Here is a 22,705-nt window from a genome sequence, read left to right on the forward strand (position 1 = left end):
TTCAATAACTCTATGCTCACTACTATCTTCTCTCTCTCTCTCAATATCTCTCTGATTAAGCTTTGCCATCCATTCTGGAATAATCCAGAGGTAATTAAAACTTCTTACCTTTTCTAGCCCAAAAGGAGCCAATTTGTCACAAATTGTCATGGATTCTGATTTTAAATTACCAAGAGCCCAATTACCGATAGAGGCAAGGAATCTTCTTTCCAATTAAAGTGACTGATTTCTTTGCAGACCCAGTTGCATTTCATCTTTAATTATGTTCATTCCAATCAAATGTGAGAAAATTCTTCATTTATTTTCCTTCCAAAGAACATGATACAATCAACATTAATCATGGAGTGATACAAGGCCAAACCTGCTAATGCCCTGGGCAGAATTGGACATCTAACAATGGGTCTTGTCCATTTTATGGGTGTTAGTGTCTCCTTCAGCTCTAGAGGAAGGAAATAATTATTTGTTACATCACATAGTTCACCTAAGGGCTTGGCAAACCTTCCAGCTGCAGCTAAGTTGTGATGAGAGGGCATTAGATATTGAGATAGACTAGCAGGGAAATGAAGACTAAGGCACATAACACAATTTTGTTTCTTGTGCAAAGAACAGAACCTCTGTGTTACTGACAAAGGAGTACCTGGAAATAAACACAAGAAAATTGGGAACAATTATTTTTCTCACTTGGATGACATTAGTATGATTATGAGTTGTCAAGAACTTTGAGAGGAAAATCACACTTCAAATCCAGTTTAGGGGAAGAAGTACAAATTGGAGGATCTGAAAGGAACACAAGGCCACCACCCTTACACAAGTTCCCCAAGGCACAAGTTTATCTACCATTTGTAATCTTAATGGAAGACTAGCTGGTTCTGGCTCCCATCGCAGCCTGCTGACCCAGGAGCCCTCTTATCTCCCCTTCTACCTCTCTCCACGTGTCAGCAGACTGGCTGGCATCAGTTCATTCACTTGAGACATACAAAGGTCAAGGTTTTCAATCAATGAGCATCTTCCAGCAATCTGTATCCAAACAGGGACTACATTTTCCAAAGGCTTTCACAGATTTATGAGTCTAGAAGCCCTCCAAGATTTGAAATTTACTCATTCAACCAATCATATCTAATCATTTTAATGGAAAACTAAATTGTATATTTAAGCTTTTGAATATTAAAAAATCCCTACACAAGATTTAGAACTCTGCCTTTTACTCCAGGCTGTTTGCAAAACTCAGGAAGACCAACAGGACCGGGATAAGACTTTTCATTCACTAAACAGGCGTTGAGCACCTCCTCAGGGCAAAGCAGGAGGCCAGGAGATGGCAAAAGAGAAACACGGCTCCCTCCTTGCTGCTTTGTTGGAGAAGGCAGATAAGCAGACACCCAGTCCAGTGAAGAACAGAATGAAGGTGCTGCAATGGATTAAATGGGAAAAGAGCATCGTTCTGAGGGAGGAGACACAGTCAGGAGGTTGACAGGTGTCTTGAAGATTGATCCTGACGAGTGGGGCAGGATCTCCAGGCTAATGTGTCACATGGCAAATTCATGCCACATTCTAAGAACCATAAACAAAAGAAGCTGCGATTGCTGGGCTAAGAAGCCTGGAATTGATATCAAGGAGGAGCACAAGGGGAATTAATCGTCCAACTGGCTGGTGAAACATTCTTCTGAGAACCAACAGCAGAGCTGGTCATGGCAATGGGAATGGACACAAGTGGAGTTTTAAGGAACTCGGGGCTGGTACAAACCACAGGGTTCGCAACCATCAGATGGAAGGTTGAGGAAGAGGTTGACTCTATTCAATGGGAACACTTAGTTGGGTCCCATGGACTGGCTGGCTTTTGCTAAACATTTATTGTGGTTATTATTCACATCCTGCATTGAGCCCTTGTAAATTTTTAAACATTCCTGAGATAAGTGGGGGGAATTATTTCAATCCTCCTTTTATAGATGAGAAAACCAAGACTGAGAGGCTTAGCCCTGACTAGAGAGACGAGAGACCAGTTCAGTCCTCATTACACAGTACAACGAAGCACACAGATAGCTCAACACCATCCTACTAGCATGTTTCTGGCCTGAGCAGAACAGAGTTCATGGGACTTTACACCATGAGTTATGAGTATGTTGGAAGGTGGTTTTGCTGATAATGTCCATTCCAAAAGCCAATGGAAAGCTAACACAGTGCACTGAATCATTAAAAAAAAAAAAAAAAAAAAAGCCCTGGCCGGTGTGGCTCAATTGGTTGAATGTCGTCCCATGCACCAAAAGGTCACAGGCTGCAGGCTCAACCCCCAGTAGGGGGTGTGCAGGAGGCAGCCAATTGATGTTTCTCTCTCTTCTCCCTCCCTCTCTAAAATCAATTTTTAAAATAGATATTTTTTAAAAATGGACACACTGAACTCAAGTTTTATACCTTTGGTTGAACTAAATTAAATACCCTATCAAATGTTATTTTTAAACTCAAGTTTTCCCATCATAAAGTTTTGAAAAAGAACAATCTTAAAGCAGGTAAAGGAATTCACTGACAAAGGTTTAGGTGTTTTAGGACTTTAATGTCCTTCACATACTCAACATCAAATACTGACAATGGATAAACAACAAGACTTTCCAGCAAGGATCTTCCAGAACTCACAGCATCACTCTGGTCAAACACAATTAACGAGAACAGTCAAGTGAACAAACGCTAAGGGAGTTTAAGATTTTTTTTAGTTTCACGGCATAACTGAAAAAATAACCAACCAACCTTCTCTTCCACCTAAATAAAAGTGAATCGGGGAGCTTCTAAATCTTGTGAAGCAGCTTCCAAAGGTAGGAGGGAAGGGAGAAGACACAACTGTTGAAAAAACAATGCACAATGTCAAGGACTCTTAACAAATTCCCAAAGACTCTACATATATCACTAAGAACCACATTATTAGAAATATAAATGCATAGAGATATAAACTATTTGGTATTAAAAACAGACTTTGCTATATAAATGTATGGTATATCACTTTTATCTCTTTATGAGAGTAACAGTATTAAGATCTCCAATTGGCCCTTTAGCCTAGAACTCCTAAACACTCACCCATGGTCAAGGTTGACCCGATTTAATCCCTGTGGAACCCAGGAGCCCCTACAGCTGCCATTTTGGGAAGGATCAAAATTCAGCACCTAGCAGACCCCACCCACCCTCAATGCTACGCGTTCGTGTGTCTCCAGGAACATTAACTGCACTTTGTGTAAGTAAGTCCACAGGCAAGTCTGAATACTAAGATCTAGCTAGAAAACGTAGCAGCAAAGACAACATAAAAGTGGGGTTGTTAGAAAAGCTAAAGAAAGATTTTTTAAATGCTTTCATTTCAAGTCAAAATTAAGGTGTCTGTTACGTCCCACCAGCTTTGAAGAACTGTGCATACTGCGCTGTTTTGTGGGGGTTTTTTGGCGGAGGGGTGGGGAGGGAGGAATCTATAATAAGCATGTTCCTTTGAGAAAACTACCATGGTAAAATTTTTGAAGCCGTTAAGTTACTTTAAATGTGGGACATTGTTCAAGGGTAGAATATAGATTGGTTAGGATGTGTTCACAGCTGATGCATCTCCAAAAATTTCTTCATGAAGGCTGCCAGCTCCTGAGCATCCTCGATCGTGACAGCATTGTACAGAGAGGCCCGGATGCCTCCCACAGACCTAGAAGGATCAAAGGTACCACCATTAACAAGAGCATCTAATTTAGCATCGAGACAAACCCTCTTTCCAGTCACCCCCACAGGTGGCTGAGAGCTTCAGACATCTAGTCATTAGAAAATCCTCCCTGATGCAGCAAAGGTCTATCGACTCACACATAACCTAGCTCAACGGAAACAGGGAGCCGGGACCACTGCAGGGTACACGTCCTACCTCCTATGTGGTGAGGACATGTATTTTTCATAGAGCCTGCAAGACTGACTGCTCCATCTGACACTCAGCTGGAGCACCAGTGATCTGCTTACACCGAACGGGGCTGTACCAGCCTCATCAGACATGGGACGGTAACCCCTGTGCTATAAGATCTCATCATGGCATTTTCAAGGGGAATTTTAACAAAAGTCCTTGGAATACGTGGCTCCTCCGTGCTCTCAACAAGGGAATCGTGCTAAGAGCTCTAGAAGTAACAGGAAAAAGGGTTATCCCTGTGACAACTGGTTTTCCCAAGTTACAATAACTGCTACTCAGAGATGGGCAGGCATTTTACTCTGCATTTGAAAAGCTAAACCCATTCTCTGCCCGGCTTCTGGACTGGATGCATACTCACCTGTGCCCTTTCAAAGAGATCATATTGAGCTCAAGGGACTTATCGAGAAATCTTTTTTCTAAAGCATCGTCTCCTTTGGCGTTGCCAATGCGGAATGGAATATTCATCTTGCTTCTATTCTGGGGCTCCACTGGACACCTGAGAAACACGTTTATTAGTCCAGCAACTTTTCTAAAATGTGCAACTGCCATTAACAAATGAACAGGGAAAAAAAATGTTTAAACATTTTCTAGATGCAAACAGCGGATTTAAGGAAAAAGCTGTGCCCAGGACATTTATCATCTACTTAGGGAGACGCCTGTAGCATAAGGAACAGTGACTGAGCATTCTCTTGTATGACTTGTAGCTAATTTCCATGAGCACCCATTGCCTCATCTGAATATTGGAAATAATAACACCTCCATCTCAGACGAGTTGTGACAGTTGAGTGTTACAACATGTATGAAGCTTCCAACACATGGCAGCCACACAGCAATGTGTGGCTTTCTCTACAAGGCTGCAGAGAAAAAAAAGTTGGCCCTCATAGTATTTGAAAGATTTCAAAATATATAATGAGCAGCGGTTTTCTCAAAGCACTTGTCACACTGCATTGTCTCAAGCTGTGTGACCTTGAGCAACTTACTAACCTCTCTGTTATACCTCACTCTCCTCATTGAACAGTGGGAAGAGTAATGGAACCTCACATAAGGATGATGTGAGGATTAAGTATATTTGCAGAAAATGTTTGTGGTATATTTTTAAACAGCCACAGATTCTCTGCAGCCCTCCGAGCAAAGGTGGGGGTCTAGTTCTTCATACCTTTTAAATCTGGGCTGGCCTGTGACTTGCTTTGACCAAGAGACTGCAACAGAAGCGATGCTGTACAACTTCCAGGCCTCACGGGGCGTATGCAGCTTCTACACCTGCCCTGACCTCTTAAAACACTGCTTCCATTAAGTAAGCAGAGCTAGCCTGCTGGAGATGAGAGGCCCAGCCAATAGCCAGCACCAACTCCCAGACATGTGACTGAGGCCAGTTTTGACCCCTGGCTCCAGGTGAGTCACCAGATGACTTCGGTTGAATAAGCGATCCCAGGTGGGGGCAGCAGAATAACTCCCCAGCTGAGCCCAGCCCCACCGGCTGACCCAAGGAATCACAAGCAAAGAAAATGGTTGTCATTTTAAGCCATTAGCTTGGGGTGTTTTGTGATGCAAAAATAGGAAACGGAAACAATTTAGAACAGCTAGATTCAATCAACTCATCTTTTTATTCCCAGTACCTTGCACAGACCGACAGGGCTTGTACAGACTCTCAAAATTGATGAGTGAATTTTTTATCTAGGACTTCAGTTTCGAATTTGGAAAATAAGCAGCCAAAATTATTTTCCATTGACAACCCAAAGTGGCAAATGTCAGAGGAACCGACATACTCCTCCGGAATAAAAGAAAAGTTAAATATGTAATAACCCTCTTTCTCCACTTTCCAATACTTCCTGTCTTAGTCTTTCACTTCTCAGAGTGGGATTCATGAAAATTAGCAAATAAAAGTAGTGTGAGGAAGCCCCCATTAAAGTCACACTCTCCCCTGAGGGTACATCCACAATTCCTGTTAGTTAACAGGAGTCACATGCACACCTAAATGCAGAAGAGACTCAAGGGGGGAAACCAGGTATCTGGTAACAGGCTTTGAGCCTTCAGTTTACCCGCCCACCCCTTCTCACAAAGTGGTAGGTGTCACAGTTGACATTTCAATGAAAAATTCAGTGGATACCCTCTTTTGACATTCTGCTGCCTCAGGCTCCCACCATGAGGGACCAATTATAAAAAGCATAGCTAATTTAAGGGGGGGGAGGAGCGGGAAGACCTAAAAGATAGAGGAATGAAGACTGTATTGAGGGTTCCCCCACCCAGCTCACCAGCACTTCAATGTCCCAGAGAAAGATGAATGCACCCATTTGCCAAAACTCCTTGGGATATACACATTTCTAAATTCACAAAGAGACAAAATGTGAGAGAAAATCCATCAACTTACACATAAAATCCTTCAGAATTATCAATGATATCATAAATCATCCGCGATTTGATGGAGCTGAGCTTCTCCATGGCTGCTGCACCGCCATTGTTCTTAATCCACTCCAGGACCAAGCCCATGACATAGATGCTAAAATAAAGATTAAAACAAAAAAACATGCATTTAGTTCTGGTCTGCAAAAGTGGAAAGACACTCAAGCAAACTGTTCAGTTGTACCAAAATAGTCTTTATGATGTCACTGGTCACTTGGCTCAGAAAGGGATGGCTCCAGGCCCCATGAAGGATGGAGGTTCCTTGGAACCAGGGACACAAATCCCACCCCATCTGCTATTTCTGATCCTTGCTTCTCTCTGCTGGACTGGTGGCTTCCTATTTTCAGATGAGCATCCTTCTAATGTTCCCTGGGCTCTTGACCTCATATCTCACAATTTCACCAACACACGCCTGCCTCTTTCTCCTCACTCCCAATTCAGAGGATCCCAGGGAAGGCTGGGATTGGTCCGTTAGGTCCCCTGCCCAACTATGAGACCAGGGGAGCAAGGACCCTGCTGGATCTGCCTGTTGGCTGGGAAGGTGGACTTGGGAAGAGCAAGGCAGTTAAAATGTCGCACGTGTCCACCAGAAGTGGGTTGGTCTCCCTGGTCCCGAGGTGACTAATCCTGGGGAATCTGTTAGTAAGTGGCAGCACTGGGCCTAGAGTCAGGACTGTGACTCAGAGCCCATGCTCTTAGCACTAAGCCACACTGCCTCCTGCCTGGTGGAGGGCCCTGGGTCGGCTCTGGAGTGGAAAAGCTGAGCACCTTTTCCACAAAGAAATATAAAATAAAAGAGCAAATGGTAAAAGCTGCACAGGGAAGTATGTGCAGAGGACTCTGGTAGTTCAGGAAGTGAAGGGTTAACTGGGTGGGCTGGGGCCAGGGGGTCTGAGGATGCTTGAGGTGGGAACTGAATGTCAGCAAGTGGAGGAAGGGAAGTGTGTCCCCTACTAAGGCCGCCTGTCTGCCACTCCCCTACCTCCACCTGCTGACATTGAGTGTTATAAGGTTTGCATGAGGACTTGGGCTGGACAGGTAGGGACTGATGTGACATCAGGTGAGGAGTCTAATGCAACCTCTTTCAGAATGGCTTTCTGGGGCCTAGAATTGGGGTGATCTTGCCCTTTCATCTTGTCTGTGTCCCAAATGTTGTGAAGTGCATTAGGGCTTGGGCTGGACAGGTAGAGACTGATGTGACATCCCCCAAAACTGCTCTCTCTCCACCAAGTACAAAAACACACCCGCCACCAAAGCCACCCTCAAGCCCATTCACCAACAGTACTTTTCGGAGGCCACAGTTCACTTTCACCTGCAGCTCTGTTCTCCCAGGGTCCCCACACTGCTGTTTTGATAATCACATCCAACACTGCATTAAAATCCAGCACTGACACACTACCTTCCCGGCGGCTGACCTGCTCAGACTCACTGCCCTCGCTCTCTGGCTAATCCTAATGCAATCTGAGCAGACAGAGTCAGCAGAAAACCCACCCATTTTACGCATAGTCCGGAGACTCGGTGTCTGAAGCCTCACCAAGAGGCAGAGGGCTGTCCTAGGGATCACATCCCTGCAGTGGAAGGATGTCTAGTCCCTGTGACTCTCCTGTGGCTTCTAGAAGCATTAACGTATGCTTCTACCCCCATACAATCCAAACCTTCACAATACAGGGCCCTCAAATGCTTACACAGCTTTCCAACTTGGTCTCCATTCTCCCCACTCTCACTGCAACACTTTCACCTGATTTATACTTATACATCTAAAATGCCAACTGCAAACACAGAGCCCAGGTTTACCACCTAAGACTGCCTGTTAAATGACTCAATAAATCACAGGACATCTGTTCTATGAAATACCACACAGCAATTCAAAGGAAAAAAAGGCAGGCTGGTGAGCAGATATGGCAATGTTCATGGTATTTTGTTGGGTGGGAAATAAAGGAATTCTCAGAACAGTGTGCATAGGAAAGTTCCATTCGCGTAATTATATATACAGCCCTGTATATGTGCATATGCCCAGTTAAGGATCTGTTAGGATACACGGCAAGCAATTACCAGTGGTTACCCCGGAGGTTCTGATTACAGTGGGGCCTTGACTTACGAGTGTCCCAACTAACGAGTTTTTCGAGCTACGAGCAGTCTCTCGGCCAATTTTTTGCTTTGAGTTGCGAGCTAAAATTCGGGTTGCGAGCCAGCTTCAGATACCCCACCGCTAGTTGGCACAGCGAACGTCACAGTGAACGCCACAACATCAGCCCAGCATCACGTGTCTCACTAGTTCACTTTATGATTTGACATACAAATAATTTGAGTTACGAGCTGCGTCACGGAACGAATTAAACTCGTAAGTCAAGGCCCCACTGTACTTCAGAAACCTCTGCTAATAGCATGCGTTCCTCTTATAAAAATTTTTAAAGCAATACAAACTATTCTGTGCACCAGGGCTTAGAAAAGCACACCAGAAAAGTCCCCAGAAAACTCTCCCTAGCTGTTCTAAAGATTCGAACTCTGCAGATGAGCTTCTGGAGTTGATGTTGGACAAGGCAAACTCTCCCTAGCTCTTCTAAAGATTCGAACTCTGCGGATGAGCTTCTGGAGTTGATGGTGGACAAGGCTTGGCCCATTCTGAGAAGGTGGCCCAAATTAGTGGGGTTCAGCTTGTCTCTTATTAGCTATTCTACCTTCCAGTACAACTAAAACCAATTTGTACTTATGGGTTCAGTTAATCATAGTAAGTAAAAACTTTTACAGAGTTAGAAAAAAAAAAGTGTAGGCATCTTTTTGCTTATTCACTAACTGGGCTTCATGTGTTCTCCTAAGGGTTGAAGAGAATGACCAAGTGTTCTTTATTCCACCCCAATTCATCACCCAGGGCTACTGGCAAGAACCTGAAGGCCAGTTACCCAGCACAGTTCAAACAAACTTCCCAGGGCCTGTGGTCATTTGGCTCTGATTTTCTAAGAAAAAATAAGGCTTCTTTTCAAACGCGGACCTTTTCAAGGACTTTTATGTGACAGAAAGTTCTGAAGTGTTCTGAGTGTCTTATCACCTTACATTCAAAGATTGGGGAGGAAGTTTTGCACAAACCTTCATGTCTCTGTCTAAGGAGTTTGTTCCCACTGGGTGAGCGACGATTTTCTAACATTGAACGTTTAAGCACTGCAAATGAACTCTACATTTTTCAAGTTAGAGATTGAGGGTAACTGCTCAATTATACAGACTTTTACTTTGTTCTCTTCCTCTTCTTTTGGGGTAAAGGAAAGCAAAGCAACCTCCAAGAGCTGTCTTCGGGCAGAATACATTTAAGCCAGTCTCTTTCATCTTCTACCTTTACATGACTCGAATCAAACATTAACTATCCTGCCCCGAGCTGCCCAATTATCACTGCTCTGATCTGTCTGGGGAAAAACGTAACCCCTTCTCTGCCCTTGTCTCTGGCTTAGCAGTCTCCTCAGGTAGGAAAGTTCTGGGAGGTAGTTCCTGCGGCCACCTTTCTGTCCTCCCCACCCCATGCGAGGTCAAGGCCTGGGGTCACGGCTGGAGGGGACCCTATGACAAAGCTCCTGCTCTAGGACTTCCTCTGTATCTCCAGGTTTGATTCCAGACATTTTCACCTCCCATTAGACCAGTGGTTCTCAACCTGTGGGTCATGACCCCTTTGGGGGTCGAACGACCCTTTCACAGGGGTCGCCTAAGACCATCGGAAAACACATATATAATTACATTTTTTTGATTAATCACTATGCTTTAATTATGTTCAATTTGTAACAATGAAATTGGGGGATCACCACAACATGAGGAACTGTATTAAAGGGTCGTGGCATTAGGAAGGTTGAGAACCACTGCATTAGACAGACTGGCCCACTTTCTCAGTTCCTGCTGATTCCCCCCTAATAGTAACAAACAGCATATTAACATATTCACCACATTTTTAAATTTTATTTCACAACATAACTCGTGGAGAAGATGCCAGACGACAGCTCCCCTGCTCCTCCAGGCTGTGCTCTGATCAGAACTTGGCCACCTTCAGGCCAATTTCAGGATGGTGCTCTCCCCGTCTCCCTCCACCTCCCACAGCCAGTAGTGGCCCTGAAAGGCTCACCTGACTGAGAGCCAGGCCCTGGCCCCACCTTCTAACAGGTAGAGCTACCTCCTGCCATTGTGGAACCTGGCACCTCAGCCCCTCCTCTAGGAGCCCTGTCCTAGAGGGTCCCCAGTTGTGCCTCCCGACTCAGCACGCCCAGTTCTCACTTCCAGGTTGGCCAGGGAGCACTCTTTTTCCTCTGCCTAGAACCCCAGAGGTGAGCAATAGATTCAGCATCCCCCACCGAACACCACCCCATCCCTAGAAACACTTTTAACCAGGGGGAAACAGAGTGGGGTTTCCAGGCCACCAGGAGAGCTAGCATCAGAACACCCCCTTCCCTAAGGACCACAGGGGACACAACCCAAGGAGCTGCTCTGCCCCACGTGAGCGGGTGGAAAACTGGCAGGGATTCCAACAGAATCCTGGCTTTGAAAACAACTCCTTTCTTTCCTAGGAAAGAAATGTATGTGGGGGACATTTTCTACAGGCAGCACCTAGTGGGGAGACCTCTAATGAAGTCCCCCTTTTATACACACTCTTTGAAGAAAACTTCCGCCCCTCACAGATGGTATCCTTCAAACGCAAACAAACCCACCCTGATGATTCTGCTTGCGAAGAGCACACTGAGGCTCAGGCTCTGGAGCCAGGCTGCCTGGGCTTAAATCCTAGAGGCAGGGCCCCGGCTTCTTCACTTGCAAAATGAGAATAATAATAATGAGAGGATCTGCCCTGCCTAAGGCCACACAGATGGTTGGTAGGAAGATCTCTCAGGAAACTGTTAAATCCCAGGGGTCCCAAAGGTTTTCCCAAACCACCTGAAGCTGGGAGTTAAAAGATTGTGGGCAGGCCTGAGAGGCGTGCAAAGCACCTAACAGGACCCTGCAGGTTGGGTGAAAAACCAGGAAGGTGTTTGTCCCACGCCAGTATGTTTGCTGCCAAGCTTCAAGCTTCCTTCGTGCAGGCCCAGCAGGGAAAGAAAAGCAAGCAGGGGAGGCCCCCCATTTAAAAGTCCTCCTCCCAATTTGCACTGGTTGTTTGAGATGCAGTCACAGCACTTCACCTGCACAGAGCTTTGGGGTTAATGGTGAACCACCAAGGCTAACAAAATCAAACAAAAACACTACCCACCCCCCAGCCCCCCCCCCCCCCCCCCCCCCCCCGCCAAAAAGGGCTAGAGGGAAGACTGACTAAACAGTGCACAGGGACGCATGAGCCAGACAAAGACTCCTGATAGGATGTCTAGGCTATCAGGTCACTGGTTCATGCAAACACTCTACTTCAAAGTCACCTCTGCTTTGATGGGAAAGACACCCCCCCCTCCATCGGTCCACAAGTAGCACAGCGGGGTTACCTGAAGCAGGGAGGAGTGTTGTACAAAGAGTTGTTTCCGGCCTGCACTTTGTACTCCAGGACCGAGGGGCACTCCCTGAGGGCGAACCCCAGCAGGTCATCGCGGATGATCACCACCGTGACCCCCGCAGAGCCAACGTTCTTCTGCGCACCAGCAAAAATCACCCCAAACTGAAAACGAGAAACACATACCACTGTAGACGCACTTGGCCATTTTTCTGAAATGTATGGAAACTTCCCAACCTCTTTGCAAAGCATGATTTCTATGAAGAGGTGACTGCTGTATTCCTATTCAGAGTGTATTCTCTTCTCTAAAGGCATCTCCATCTCAGACACTTTCGAGTTCTGAGGCCTACAGTATGTCCTGCCTGGTCCTTCCCTCCAGTCAGGGGCTAGCCCAAGGCCATCACGATACAGACCTTATACATATTCATCTTCACCCTGCATCCTTTCCATCTACACCCATGCTAGTCTTTAAAAGAGGGAGGCTAACTGTCCTTGGTAACCAAAAACACCAGAATTTTTACCCATTTATATTTGTATAAAGGGACAATCAGAAGAATGCTGATAAATGAGATAAGCTGCCTGAGAGAGAAGAAATTTTAAAAAACAGATCTTTAAAGTTTCTTCAGGAAATTTTGTCATACTAGAGGCCCGATGCATGAAATTCAAGCAAGGGGCTCTGCCCTCACAGCCTTGGCTTCGTCCGGATGGTCGTTCTGTTCAGTCTAATTATCATATTAGCTCTTTATTATATAGGATAAGATACAGAACCCTGTCTTATGTCTCCCTGTGGTGGTGTCCCAGGTGGGAAGAGGGAGCAGTCTGGTCCGGCAGGCGGAGTATTTTATACTTGATATTGTTTAGAATTGCCAGTGCACGGTGACTGGTAATACATACCAGGCTATAACCAAAATGTGGTATATCCATACTAGTACAATGGAATATTATGCAGCCTTAAAAAGGAAAGAAGTTGACAAGTGCTACCACAAAGATGAACCTCAAGGGCATTCTGCTAAGTGAAATAAGCCAGATACAAAAGGCCAAATATTGCATAATTCCGCTTATGTGTGGCAACGAGAGTGGTCATATTCATGGAGACAGAAAGTACAAATGGTGGTTACCAGGGGCTAGAGGAGCAAGTACTGGGGAGTTAATGTTTCATGGGCACGGAGTTTCAGTACAGGAAGAGGACAAGTTCTGAAGATGGATGGTGGTGGTGATCACACAACAGTGTGAATATACTTACTGCCACTGAACTGCACTTAGAACGACAGGAAGAGGACAAGTTCTGAAGATGGATGGTGGTGGTGATCACACAACAGTGTGAATATACTTACTGCCACTGAACTGCACTTAGAACGGTTAAAATGACCAATGTTATGTTAAGTATATTTTACCACAATTTTTTTTTTAAAGGCAGATTTTTTTGTCAGTTTGTTTTCCATTCCTCACAGATGTTATGCCACCTTTTGTAGGCACCTGGGTACACTACTCCCACTGCCACCTTCGTGTGACACCCAAAGTCTACGTGTGCTGATGCTCTTGGAGTTGAGGTGGGTACAAGGCCAGGCGGGGCTCCTTCACAGGCACCCAGAGCTGGGATAATCTGCATCTTCTCCTGAGGACAGCAAGCCACTCCCAATGTGACCGAAAAAGTTTCTAAGAGCCACACTCAAAGGCAGATAAATTCCCCATGGACTTGCGTGTGACCCCGTGAGGCCTTCATTCACACGGGGCTGGGAACGTCAGGACTTAAACATCTGACAGTCTATAATGAACAGGTGATACTGGCCTGCTCACTGAGCTACCCTGGCTCCAGGGCCTCTGCAGGCCACGGCTCCCCACCCTCTCCTCGTTCTAGTATATATTAAAATGCCCTTAAAGACGCTGTGGTCCCCTCTTTTACACCCTACCTTGGAAACGTCCACTGGCCTGGATAGGAAGTTTGAGGACATGTCGCAGACCAGCACTGCTCCCTTGACGTCGGGGACAAAGTCAAACTCCACGCCATGCACAGTCTCGTTGGCGCAGTAATACACGTAAGAGGCTTCCGGGTTGAGGGTCCAGGTGCTTGGGTCTACGATTTCTATCACAGAAGACAAGTTGGAGACACTTGTACTGCCCTTTCCTTAGGTAGATGGAGCCCAACAGGAATAACAGCCCTCCCCTAGCAATGAGACTGATTCCTTAGCATTCCCGAGTGAAAGCACCCTACCATCTCGCATTATTATAATCACCACCCCGCTCCTAAAAGGATGATCAACCCTGCTGACTGTTAAATCTTCAGTTATGGCGGAGTATTTGGGGTTTTTTGCTTGTCATCCTATTTGGTGGTCCAACAGTTCCCCCTTGGGGCTCCAGCCTCCCCCATTCCCAGTCCATGTGATTCCAGTGGAATCAGTTCCACCTGAAGCCTCAAAAGTACCATGTGACTCAGGTGCTGTCACATGACTGATATGGAACGGGACCCATGAGACACGACTGTTACTGGCATGTGTGAGCACAGGCACTGAAACTGGGGAGAGCGTAAGGTCCGCAGAGGCTGCAGCCATCTTCTGATCCCAAGGGGACAGCTTTCCTGACTATGGGGCCACCGCGGAGGAGACAGTGAGATACCAGGACCTGGACATAGTGTTGGGGCCCTTGATCAAACCATACCTAAGCCAAACCAGACCCTGGGCTTCTCAGCCAAATGAGCTTAGGGATGCTCTTTCTGCAGTAACACTTAATAACCTTACCTAGTACCACCACCCCACAATCTAGATGGTCTCAAACTAACTGCTGACAAGGAGGAACAACCAAAACACCCACACAATTGCAGACTGTCCTAAGGAGGGACCACCCGCCAGTCAACATTACAGTCCACCTCAGCTCCCCGCACTTACTTGTGTAACTCCCAAGTTTAGGGTGGACGATGTTCACAGTCCCAAACTTTTTGGCTTCTTCTGCAGCTTTGGCTGACCAAGCTCCTGTCACCACGTAGTCGGCACACCTGCCTGCTTTCAGTCCAATCAGGTTTAAGGGGACAGCGCTGAACTGGCCAGACCCACCTCCTTGCACAAAAATCACCTTGTAGTTGTCTGGAACGGCTCTGGGCAAAAGCACAGGAGACAGTAAGCACAGGAGACAGTCAAAGATGGAGCATGAGTGATGCTTTATCAGCACTGTACCTTGGGTGGAAAAGAAATATGGGAAAGCCCCACCACCCCTTTGCCTTCCCCAATCCAGTCACTATCTGTTCACTCCTTGGACAACTATTTGTTGGCCCCGTGGGGCAGCCTATGGTCACTGTTCAGACAGAAGCTAGTAACACCCTGCTGCTCCTTTGGGGTATCATCCCACTGCCATTCCAAATGGTTAAAGGGTAAACAACCCCAGCTCCTCAGGATAAACATGTGACCCAAGTTGGCCAATGGGGTTTTGTTCTGAGAGCTTTGATCAAACTTTTGGGAAAGAAGAGCTATTCCTATTGAGGGGAAGAATGAACTTGTAGGAACTAACCCTGCAGTCAATGGTGGCCATCTGATGAAGCTAGCACATAAAATAGCAGGGCCAGGAGATGGAAAAAAACCCCACACAATTGCAGATTGTCCTAAGGAGGGACCACCCGAACTCCTAAATCACTCCTGGACTTTTCCATCATGTGAGATAATCCATTCTTTTTTGTTTGTTTGTTTTTCAAATACAAGCAGGAGTTTACTTAGAATGTCACAGAGGTAGAAAGAGTGAACCAGCGGGGCTGCGTGGGCTCAGGAAACAAGTTACAGAGGCAAAGGAAGGGCCTTTGAAGCTAGGAGGAAGAAAGCAAAGGTAACCTGCTTGGGGGAAAGTGAGGAGGGTAAGGGCATGGGAGAGGGAGAGAGGGAGAGAACCAATATATTCCTGTTTTTTTCGGTTAAGCCAGGAGTTGGGCTTCTGTCCTTTGCAACCAAAAGTCCTAAAAATATTGGTGTGCTGGTCCATGCTATGAACCAAGTTGACACTGGAAATCTTTCTGAAGCATTTATCAAGGCAATTTAGAAGGAAAGTAATGAAACAGTCAGTACAATTCCAATTTTGTTCATGAAAGAATGCAAGAATGGACCATAAAACATTAACAATGATTATTCCTGACTAGACTAATGGGGTTATAGACAAGTCCAGTTTAATTTGTGAGTTTATTTTTTCTAAAGTTTCTATCTTGAACGTGCACTAGTTTTATGAGCAGGAAAAAAAAAATGTGCATTTCCAAGGTTAATATATTCTTCTATGTGCCTATATTGATATTATAAAACCTCTCCTTTAAACAGAAATGTGTTTAAGAATAAAAGTTTCCTCTGGATAAAAAAAAGCAGTACAGCCCTGGCCGGTTGCTCAGTGGTTAGAGTGTCAGCCCATGGACAGAAGGGTCTCGGGTTTGATTCTCGGTCAAGGGCATGTACCTGGATTGCAGGTTTGCTCCCTGGCCCCTCCTGGTCAGGGTGCTTTCAGGAGGCAACCAGTTGGTCGATGTGTCTCTCTCACATCTTGTGTTTTTTTCTCTCTCCCACTTCCCCCTCTCTTCCACTCTCTCTGAAAAGCAATGGAAAGAATATCCTCAGGTGAGGATTACCAAAACAAAAAAAGAAAAGCAGTACAGGTAGCCTAGGAGGGGGGTAACCTAGAGTGGCAGTTTCTGGAGTTAACCCACCGAGCCTGTTAAAATGAAGTTTCTACAGAGATTTTGACACCAGTTCTGGATGGGGCCCAGAATTTACATTTTTTTTAAGACCCCTCTCCTCCCCTCCCCGGTAATTCTGATAGGCAATACGAGGACCTTCCAGACCAAGTGACCTAGAAGTTAGTAATGCTAAGACGACCAGATATCTCTTTGTCATTTAAATCCCTTTTAGGCCAGCTGAACTTCTGGAAAAATCTTTCCCAGATATGACCATTTCAAATCTTTGGAAATACTACATAAAATAAAAACACATAAGTGCAAGATGGGGAACAATTTAGTGGCTTTGGGAACATCTTAATAAGACTATAGTTTTACTTATAGAATATTCTAAACAGCATTGTATAGAAAATAATGTAACAAACACCCAGGTACATATGTTATCAAACAAAAGTAATGCCGTTTGGTCTTAAAACTTTAAACTTACAGCAATTCCCGCACAAGATTCTCTGTGTTGTTAAGTATCTTAGCGAAATCTGCTGACCTGTGGCTCATTTCTGTGGAATGAAAGATAAACAACAAAATAAGTTCCAGTTCAAAACCAAATGGACACAAGTAACTTCAGAAAAAAGGACAAGATTTGCAAGTAAAAGAATAAGTAGAAACTTCAGTTATTTTGCATTCAACTTCATTTAGGGGAAAACCTAAATGATTTGCCCTCTGGGACAAGAGCACAAAATTCTACACTATACTCTCACCTCACAGATACCTAAGTACATGTCCCAAAACCCACAGGAACAATATTTAATAGCAATGAGCATACTGTTAACCCTTCGGTCTCTTAATACTGTGTAGCCTTTGGAACTATAAAGAAAATAAATAAATAAAAATAAAGTAAATTTTAGAACTCAAAGGTTCTCTTCTCCAATAATATAAAGAAGAGAATCTTAATGAAATTATTAACAGGTAAGATCTTCATAAGAACCTTCTGTACTTTTAAACTTTTAATTAAGTTCATTTTTAAGTGTAGGAAAAACAAAATGAACGTGAAGTTATATTATAAATATTTGGGACATGGGTATGCAAATGTACAGTAAGAACCTCCGGGTCTCAGACTCTATGACTAGCAAAACCATAGCTGAGATGTATGAAATCTCACCAGCATTTGTTTAGGTTGATTTCAAAATTGCTTCCAACAAGCATGCAACTAAAGTTAAGTAAATCTTACCAAGAACACTAATCCCAACGCCTTTGTAGTCTAATAATTCTTTTTGTATCTCTAACAGTACCTAGAAAAAAACAAAATAAAATAGGTGATGAGTATTGTGTGCACAGCTCTCCCACTGGACATACAAACCTGCGGGTGGGGAGGGACATGGAAGGGGAGTTGACCCTAGGACCTGTGAGATCTGGAGGCTTCTGTCCCCACCCACAGCCAATCCCCTTCCTCCCACAGAGCCCAGAAGACCCAATTTTCACAAAAGTTGAGTGTGAAATCACCAAATGTGATTGATGCTATGATAGTTTTTCCAAAGGTCTGAATTAACTTAGATATAAAAAATAAATTGGAGCCCGAGCTGGTTTGGCTCAGTGGGTAGAGCCTGCGGACTATGGTAGAAAGGGAAAAAATGCTGACCTGACAAGCTCAGGGGAGGCCTGCATGGCAGTCTTGCAAACTCAGAGACCTGAAGTAACCACAGAGGATGGTCTGAAATTAAACTTTAACTAAAAGCAGTTATGGTGGGCAGTTATATCCTAGGCAGGTATCTTCACTGACAAGGTCAACCTTTACCTTCACTGAGCCTGCCTGTCTTTTTGCATCTATGATAACATACCCTTTGAAATGTCTGGGTAACTTGTAACTTCCCTTTTTCTGGACCCCTTGGGGCACAATCTAATGTGCTGGGCACCAGGACAGATACCACAAATTCCTTCATTATTATCATGTTAATTGTTCCTGCACCCACTTAAGTATGTATCTATCATTTTACTTTTTATCCAATCCCAGGGGTCCCCCCCGCTTTGCTTTCTCCCACCTCTCTGGTCTATCACCAATGGATTTCATGTAATCCACCTCCATCCCTTTCCTTTGATTGCAATGTATAAATACAGATGTAACCCGCCATTCTCAGGAGCATTATCTCAATTCCTTGAGGTTCTGCTTCCCAGCATGTGGTTGACAGTTTGGCTCAAATAAACTCACAAAAATTATTTACAGGTTTCAATGGTTTTTTTACGTTAACAGGACCAAAGGGTCCAGGGTTCGATTCCGGTCAAGGGCACATGCACGGGTTGCAGGCTAGATCCCCAGCAGGGGATTCTCTCTCATCATTGATGTTTCTATCTAACTCCCTCCTCTTCCTTCCTCTCTGAAGTCAATAAAAATATTTCTTTTAATTGGATTTAAAAGAAAATGACCAAGTATACAATTTTTCTGACAACTCTGTATTCCCTGGCGAGCCTCTGGCCTATCTTGTAGGATCAATGCAGTCACATCATCACCACAGTCAGTCTCACAGGGGCAACAGGGCAAGCAGGACCGGGTTAGGGCCAATCCCAGTGTCAGGAAATGGGAAGGAGGGGAGTATGAGGGCTGCAACTAAATCTCTCCCAAACCTCTCCTTTGCAAAGGCAGCTCCTAGCTAGGGATGACAACTGCCATTATAATAAATGCATTGTCTTTTGTTTCCCAAAGGCAAGTAAAATGAAAATAACTACAAACTGATACGGAAAATACCTCTTTTTTTTTTCTTTAAAGACAGTAAGCCCTTATCAGAGATGCATGCTGTTATGTTTATGAGTTAAATAACTGATATCTCCATTGGCTTTAACATGATCCTGGGGCAGGAGGGGAGAAAGGTGGTGTGGAAGGGGGAGGGCAAGGGGATGGCTGAAACGAGATTGGAAAAATGTTCATAGTTGTTCAATATCAGAGATGGACCAATGGCTTCTCTACTTCTGTGTATGTGAGAACTACCACAAAGTAAAAAGAGAAAAAGAAAAGTTCAAAAAACATGCACAGAACAGGTGAGGTAAGACCTCTATAGAACCATCCAGCCTTCAGAGATGGTTTCTTTTCAAGATTCAGGCTAAGGAGGACATTAAACCATCTAAACTGGATTTCAGCTTGTCTGAAGAAACAAGATTTGAACAATAAAGAATCAGACAAAAAAGATTCCATTGAAAAGGAGGTTCAAGAATTTGTCATTGTTTCGCAAACTGTTGGTTGCTTATTAGCACTGGCTGATCAAATAAACTTTAGTGGCTCCTTCCCTCTAGTAAACAGAAACACCCATCTGAGATAGAATTATCTTAGAACTTCTGTTTGAAACTGCATTTCTCACTGAAACCGGTTTGGCTCAGTGGATAGAGCATCGGCCTGCAGACTGAAAGGTCCCAGGTTCGATTCCGGTCAAGGGCATGTACCTGGGTTGCGGGCACATCCCCAGTGGGAGATGTGCAGGAGGCAGCTGATCGATGTTTCTAACTATCTATCTCTCTCCCTTCCTCTCTGTAAGAAATCAATAAAAAATATATTTAAAAAAAAGAAGAAACTGCATTTCTCTTATAGATAGTAAGTACTCTTTGAAGACACCTATAAGTTTATATCGAAAATCATTACAAGAGTTTTAAGACTTCCACCCATAAAGCACAGCCCTTTGAATCCAGTGGAGTTTATTTTTTTCAAACTGCAGAATGCTTTTGTGGGTCACAACAAATTTTTTTAATGAAATTGAACAAACTAGAGTGGAACAGAATACAAATCATGTATGTTGTAGCTAATTAGGCTATTTCTTAAGGCTTTTGTTTTAGTTATAGTACATACATGTACTTGGTCATCATATAAAATGTTTTCCATTGTGATTACATGGAATCACAATCCCCACACCCTCCACCCCCCTCACAGGTTACAGGGCTCATCTGAGGGCAAAAATCCTCCCCAGAAAATAAATAATAAACAAATAACTGTATTAATGATGACAACTGCCATTATAATAAATGCATAACAAATTTCACAGGGAGCAATACTGAATCCAAAAGATGAAGAAGGGAAAACGGTGAAGAGGCCTCCTACAGGAAACATTTCCACAGCTCTAGCAAAGAATCTCGCCTAAAACTGACTGCAATAGCCGAAGCCGGTTTGGCTCAGTGGATAGAGCGTCGGCCTGTGGACTGAAGGGTCCCAGGTTCGATTCTGGTCAAAGGCATGTACCTGGGTTGCGGGCACATTCCCAGTGGGAGATGTGCAGGAGGCAGCTGATCGATGTTTCTCTCTCATCGATGTTTCTAACTCTCTGTCTCTCTCCCTTCCTCTCTGTAAAGAATCAATAATAAAATATATTAAATAAATAAATAAATAAATAAAACTGACTGCAATAGCCGAGAAAGAAAAAAATAAGTCCTGTTCTCTAGCTACAGTGAGCGCTGCCCATAGAAAAGTTAAGATGTCCTTTCCCATCGAAAATTGTAAGATTCTCTGCTCTTACAATACAGAGGAGGCTCTGTCCCAGGGAGCTTTCTACCCTGTTCAACAAAAGATAATTGTAAAGTACTTGGCGGCGACCCATGTTGCTACAACATATTATCAGTCATTTTGGTTGAAAAATAAAAAATCTAACAGTAGCGGTACAGATAGTCCACACGTTCAAGTCACATCAGAGACTTCGTCTGCTTCACAGCTGCTACGGGTAGGGACGGGGCGGGGCGGGGCGGAGCGGCAGCCACCTGGCACCTGGCTGGAGGTTGTGCGGGCAGAGAGAGAGAGAGTAAGAGAGTGCCACTTGCATTTGGAAAGTCTGCTGTGGCCCGGGGAGAATTTAATCATTCATCATTTGCTCCAGAACAAAGTGAAGCGGACTGGGCTAGCAGCCAGAGGCCTACCAGAGTATGAATACTCTAATGCCTTTGGGCTTTGGGGGATCGAGGGGGTCAATACGACTTTTAAAAATCTACGCGCAAAAAAAAAAGGGCGGACAAAAAGGATTTAGGGTAGTTCTGAGGGTGAGAAGGGGGCACTGGAAGACTTTCAAATTTACATTTTGAAAAAAAGCAATGTTCCCGAGTGCTGGCTAACCCAAACACTGTTTACGGGCAGCCATGCGTGGTCCTCTAGTTTGCAATCCCCTCGGGTTAACGCGATCCCCATTCGCCATTCATGCACCCAGTGCCCATTCATGCATTCACTCAGCACTGCCTGGCTCGCTGCACTGCCCGGCTAGGCTAACGCGGAACGAGAGGTTTCTCGTTCCCACGCCCGGGCCTGAGAGTCTGCAGGAGTCTCCAGGTGTGCATCACGACGTGCCAGCAACGCTCTGGCGGGGCAAATCGTGCACGCCTCGGAGCAGCTGCACGGGCATGCCTCCCGAGCTTCTTCCCCCAAGTGTATTTTTCCAGAAGCCAACCTGCGAGAGATCCTGAACTGGGTGTACGCTGGTGCAGAGCGTTCGCGGGACTCAAAGCGGGAGTGGGGATCCCAGCGCCCCACGAGGAGATACACAGCTCCCCGCGCAGGATGCTCAGCCACTCGCACGCGTGCTCACGCCCGGATTGCACTTTCCGTGCGCGATCGCTAGTACTTACCGAGCGCGGCAGCTTGGCGGGTCCGGGCCCGAAATTGACCACTTGTCTCGGGGCGTCCATGGTGCTGCTTCCCGCGTGGCGAGTCAGCAGAAGAGAACCGGCTGCTCCGGCTGCGCGAGTCTGTCGCTGGCGCGGACCCTCGGCCTTCTCCCATTGCCTAGCCGGCGTCCCCGATTGGCCGCGCCGTAACAGGCCCTGCTCTGATTGGTCCGCTTAATGAGGCTTGCATCCCCATTGGTCGCGCTCAGTAGCCGGGGCCGGAAGCCGTAGCTCCCCCTTGGGTTTACTGTTTCAGCCTTTCTTTGATCCATGCAAGGCGTGCAGGAGATTGCACCAGCCTGCCGGCTCCCGAGGGCCCCCGCCGGAGGATCGGGGGCGGGGGCGGGGGCGGGGGCGGGGGCGGGGGGAAGAACGCGCGTTCACGCTTCTGCGCCTTGAATCAGACCGGTTCCAGTCCTCCGACTCTGATCCCAGACTCTCTCTCTTGCCCGCAGGAGGAGGCGCGGAGCAAATCTCATCCCCTCCTCCCATCCAACCATCTCTCCTCCACCAGCCCCTGGGACTGATGCATTTGTTTCGCAACCAGCAGTCATTCATTCCCCAAACTTTTCTATGCATCCTCATGGCGCCAGATACTCCAGTGGAGAAGCAGGGCTCCTAAGGATAGAATTGTAAAGAATTGGCCCGAGTGGGTGGGTGAGGTTCTTTGCACATACATTGGAGTCCCAAATTCCTGCAGGATTAA

General features: G+C 45.4%; 1 protein-coding gene across 1 annotated transcript; it reads right to left on the minus strand.

Annotated features, from left to right (window-relative positions):
• Positions 1 to 2,524: 2,524 nt before the first annotated feature.
• Positions 2,525 to 22,086, minus strand: PSAT1 (phosphoserine aminotransferase 1). The gene is made up of 9 exons (XM_070431457.1): positions 21,961 to 22,086; positions 17,609 to 17,669; positions 16,868 to 16,937; positions 14,630 to 14,835; positions 13,658 to 13,830; positions 11,743 to 11,912; positions 6,276 to 6,404; positions 4,266 to 4,403; positions 2,525 to 3,661 (listed from the first exon to the last, which is right to left on the minus strand). Exons 1-9 carry the CDS (start codon positions 22,018 to 22,020, stop codon positions 3,556 to 3,558), a joined length of 1,113 nt encoding a protein of 370 aa, XP_070287558.1. The 5' UTR covers positions 22,021 to 22,086; the 3' UTR covers positions 2,525 to 3,555.
• Positions 22,087 to 22,705: the final 619 nt, after the last annotated feature.

Source organism: Myotis yumanensis, unplaced genomic scaffold (assembly GCF_028538775.1).
Source record: "Myotis yumanensis isolate MYYU_CA2020_CCGP unplaced genomic scaffold, mMyoYum1.0.hap1 SCAF_12, whole genome shotgun sequence".
Lineage (NCBI taxonomy): Eukaryota > Metazoa > Chordata > Mammalia > Chiroptera > Vespertilionidae > Myotis > Myotis yumanensis.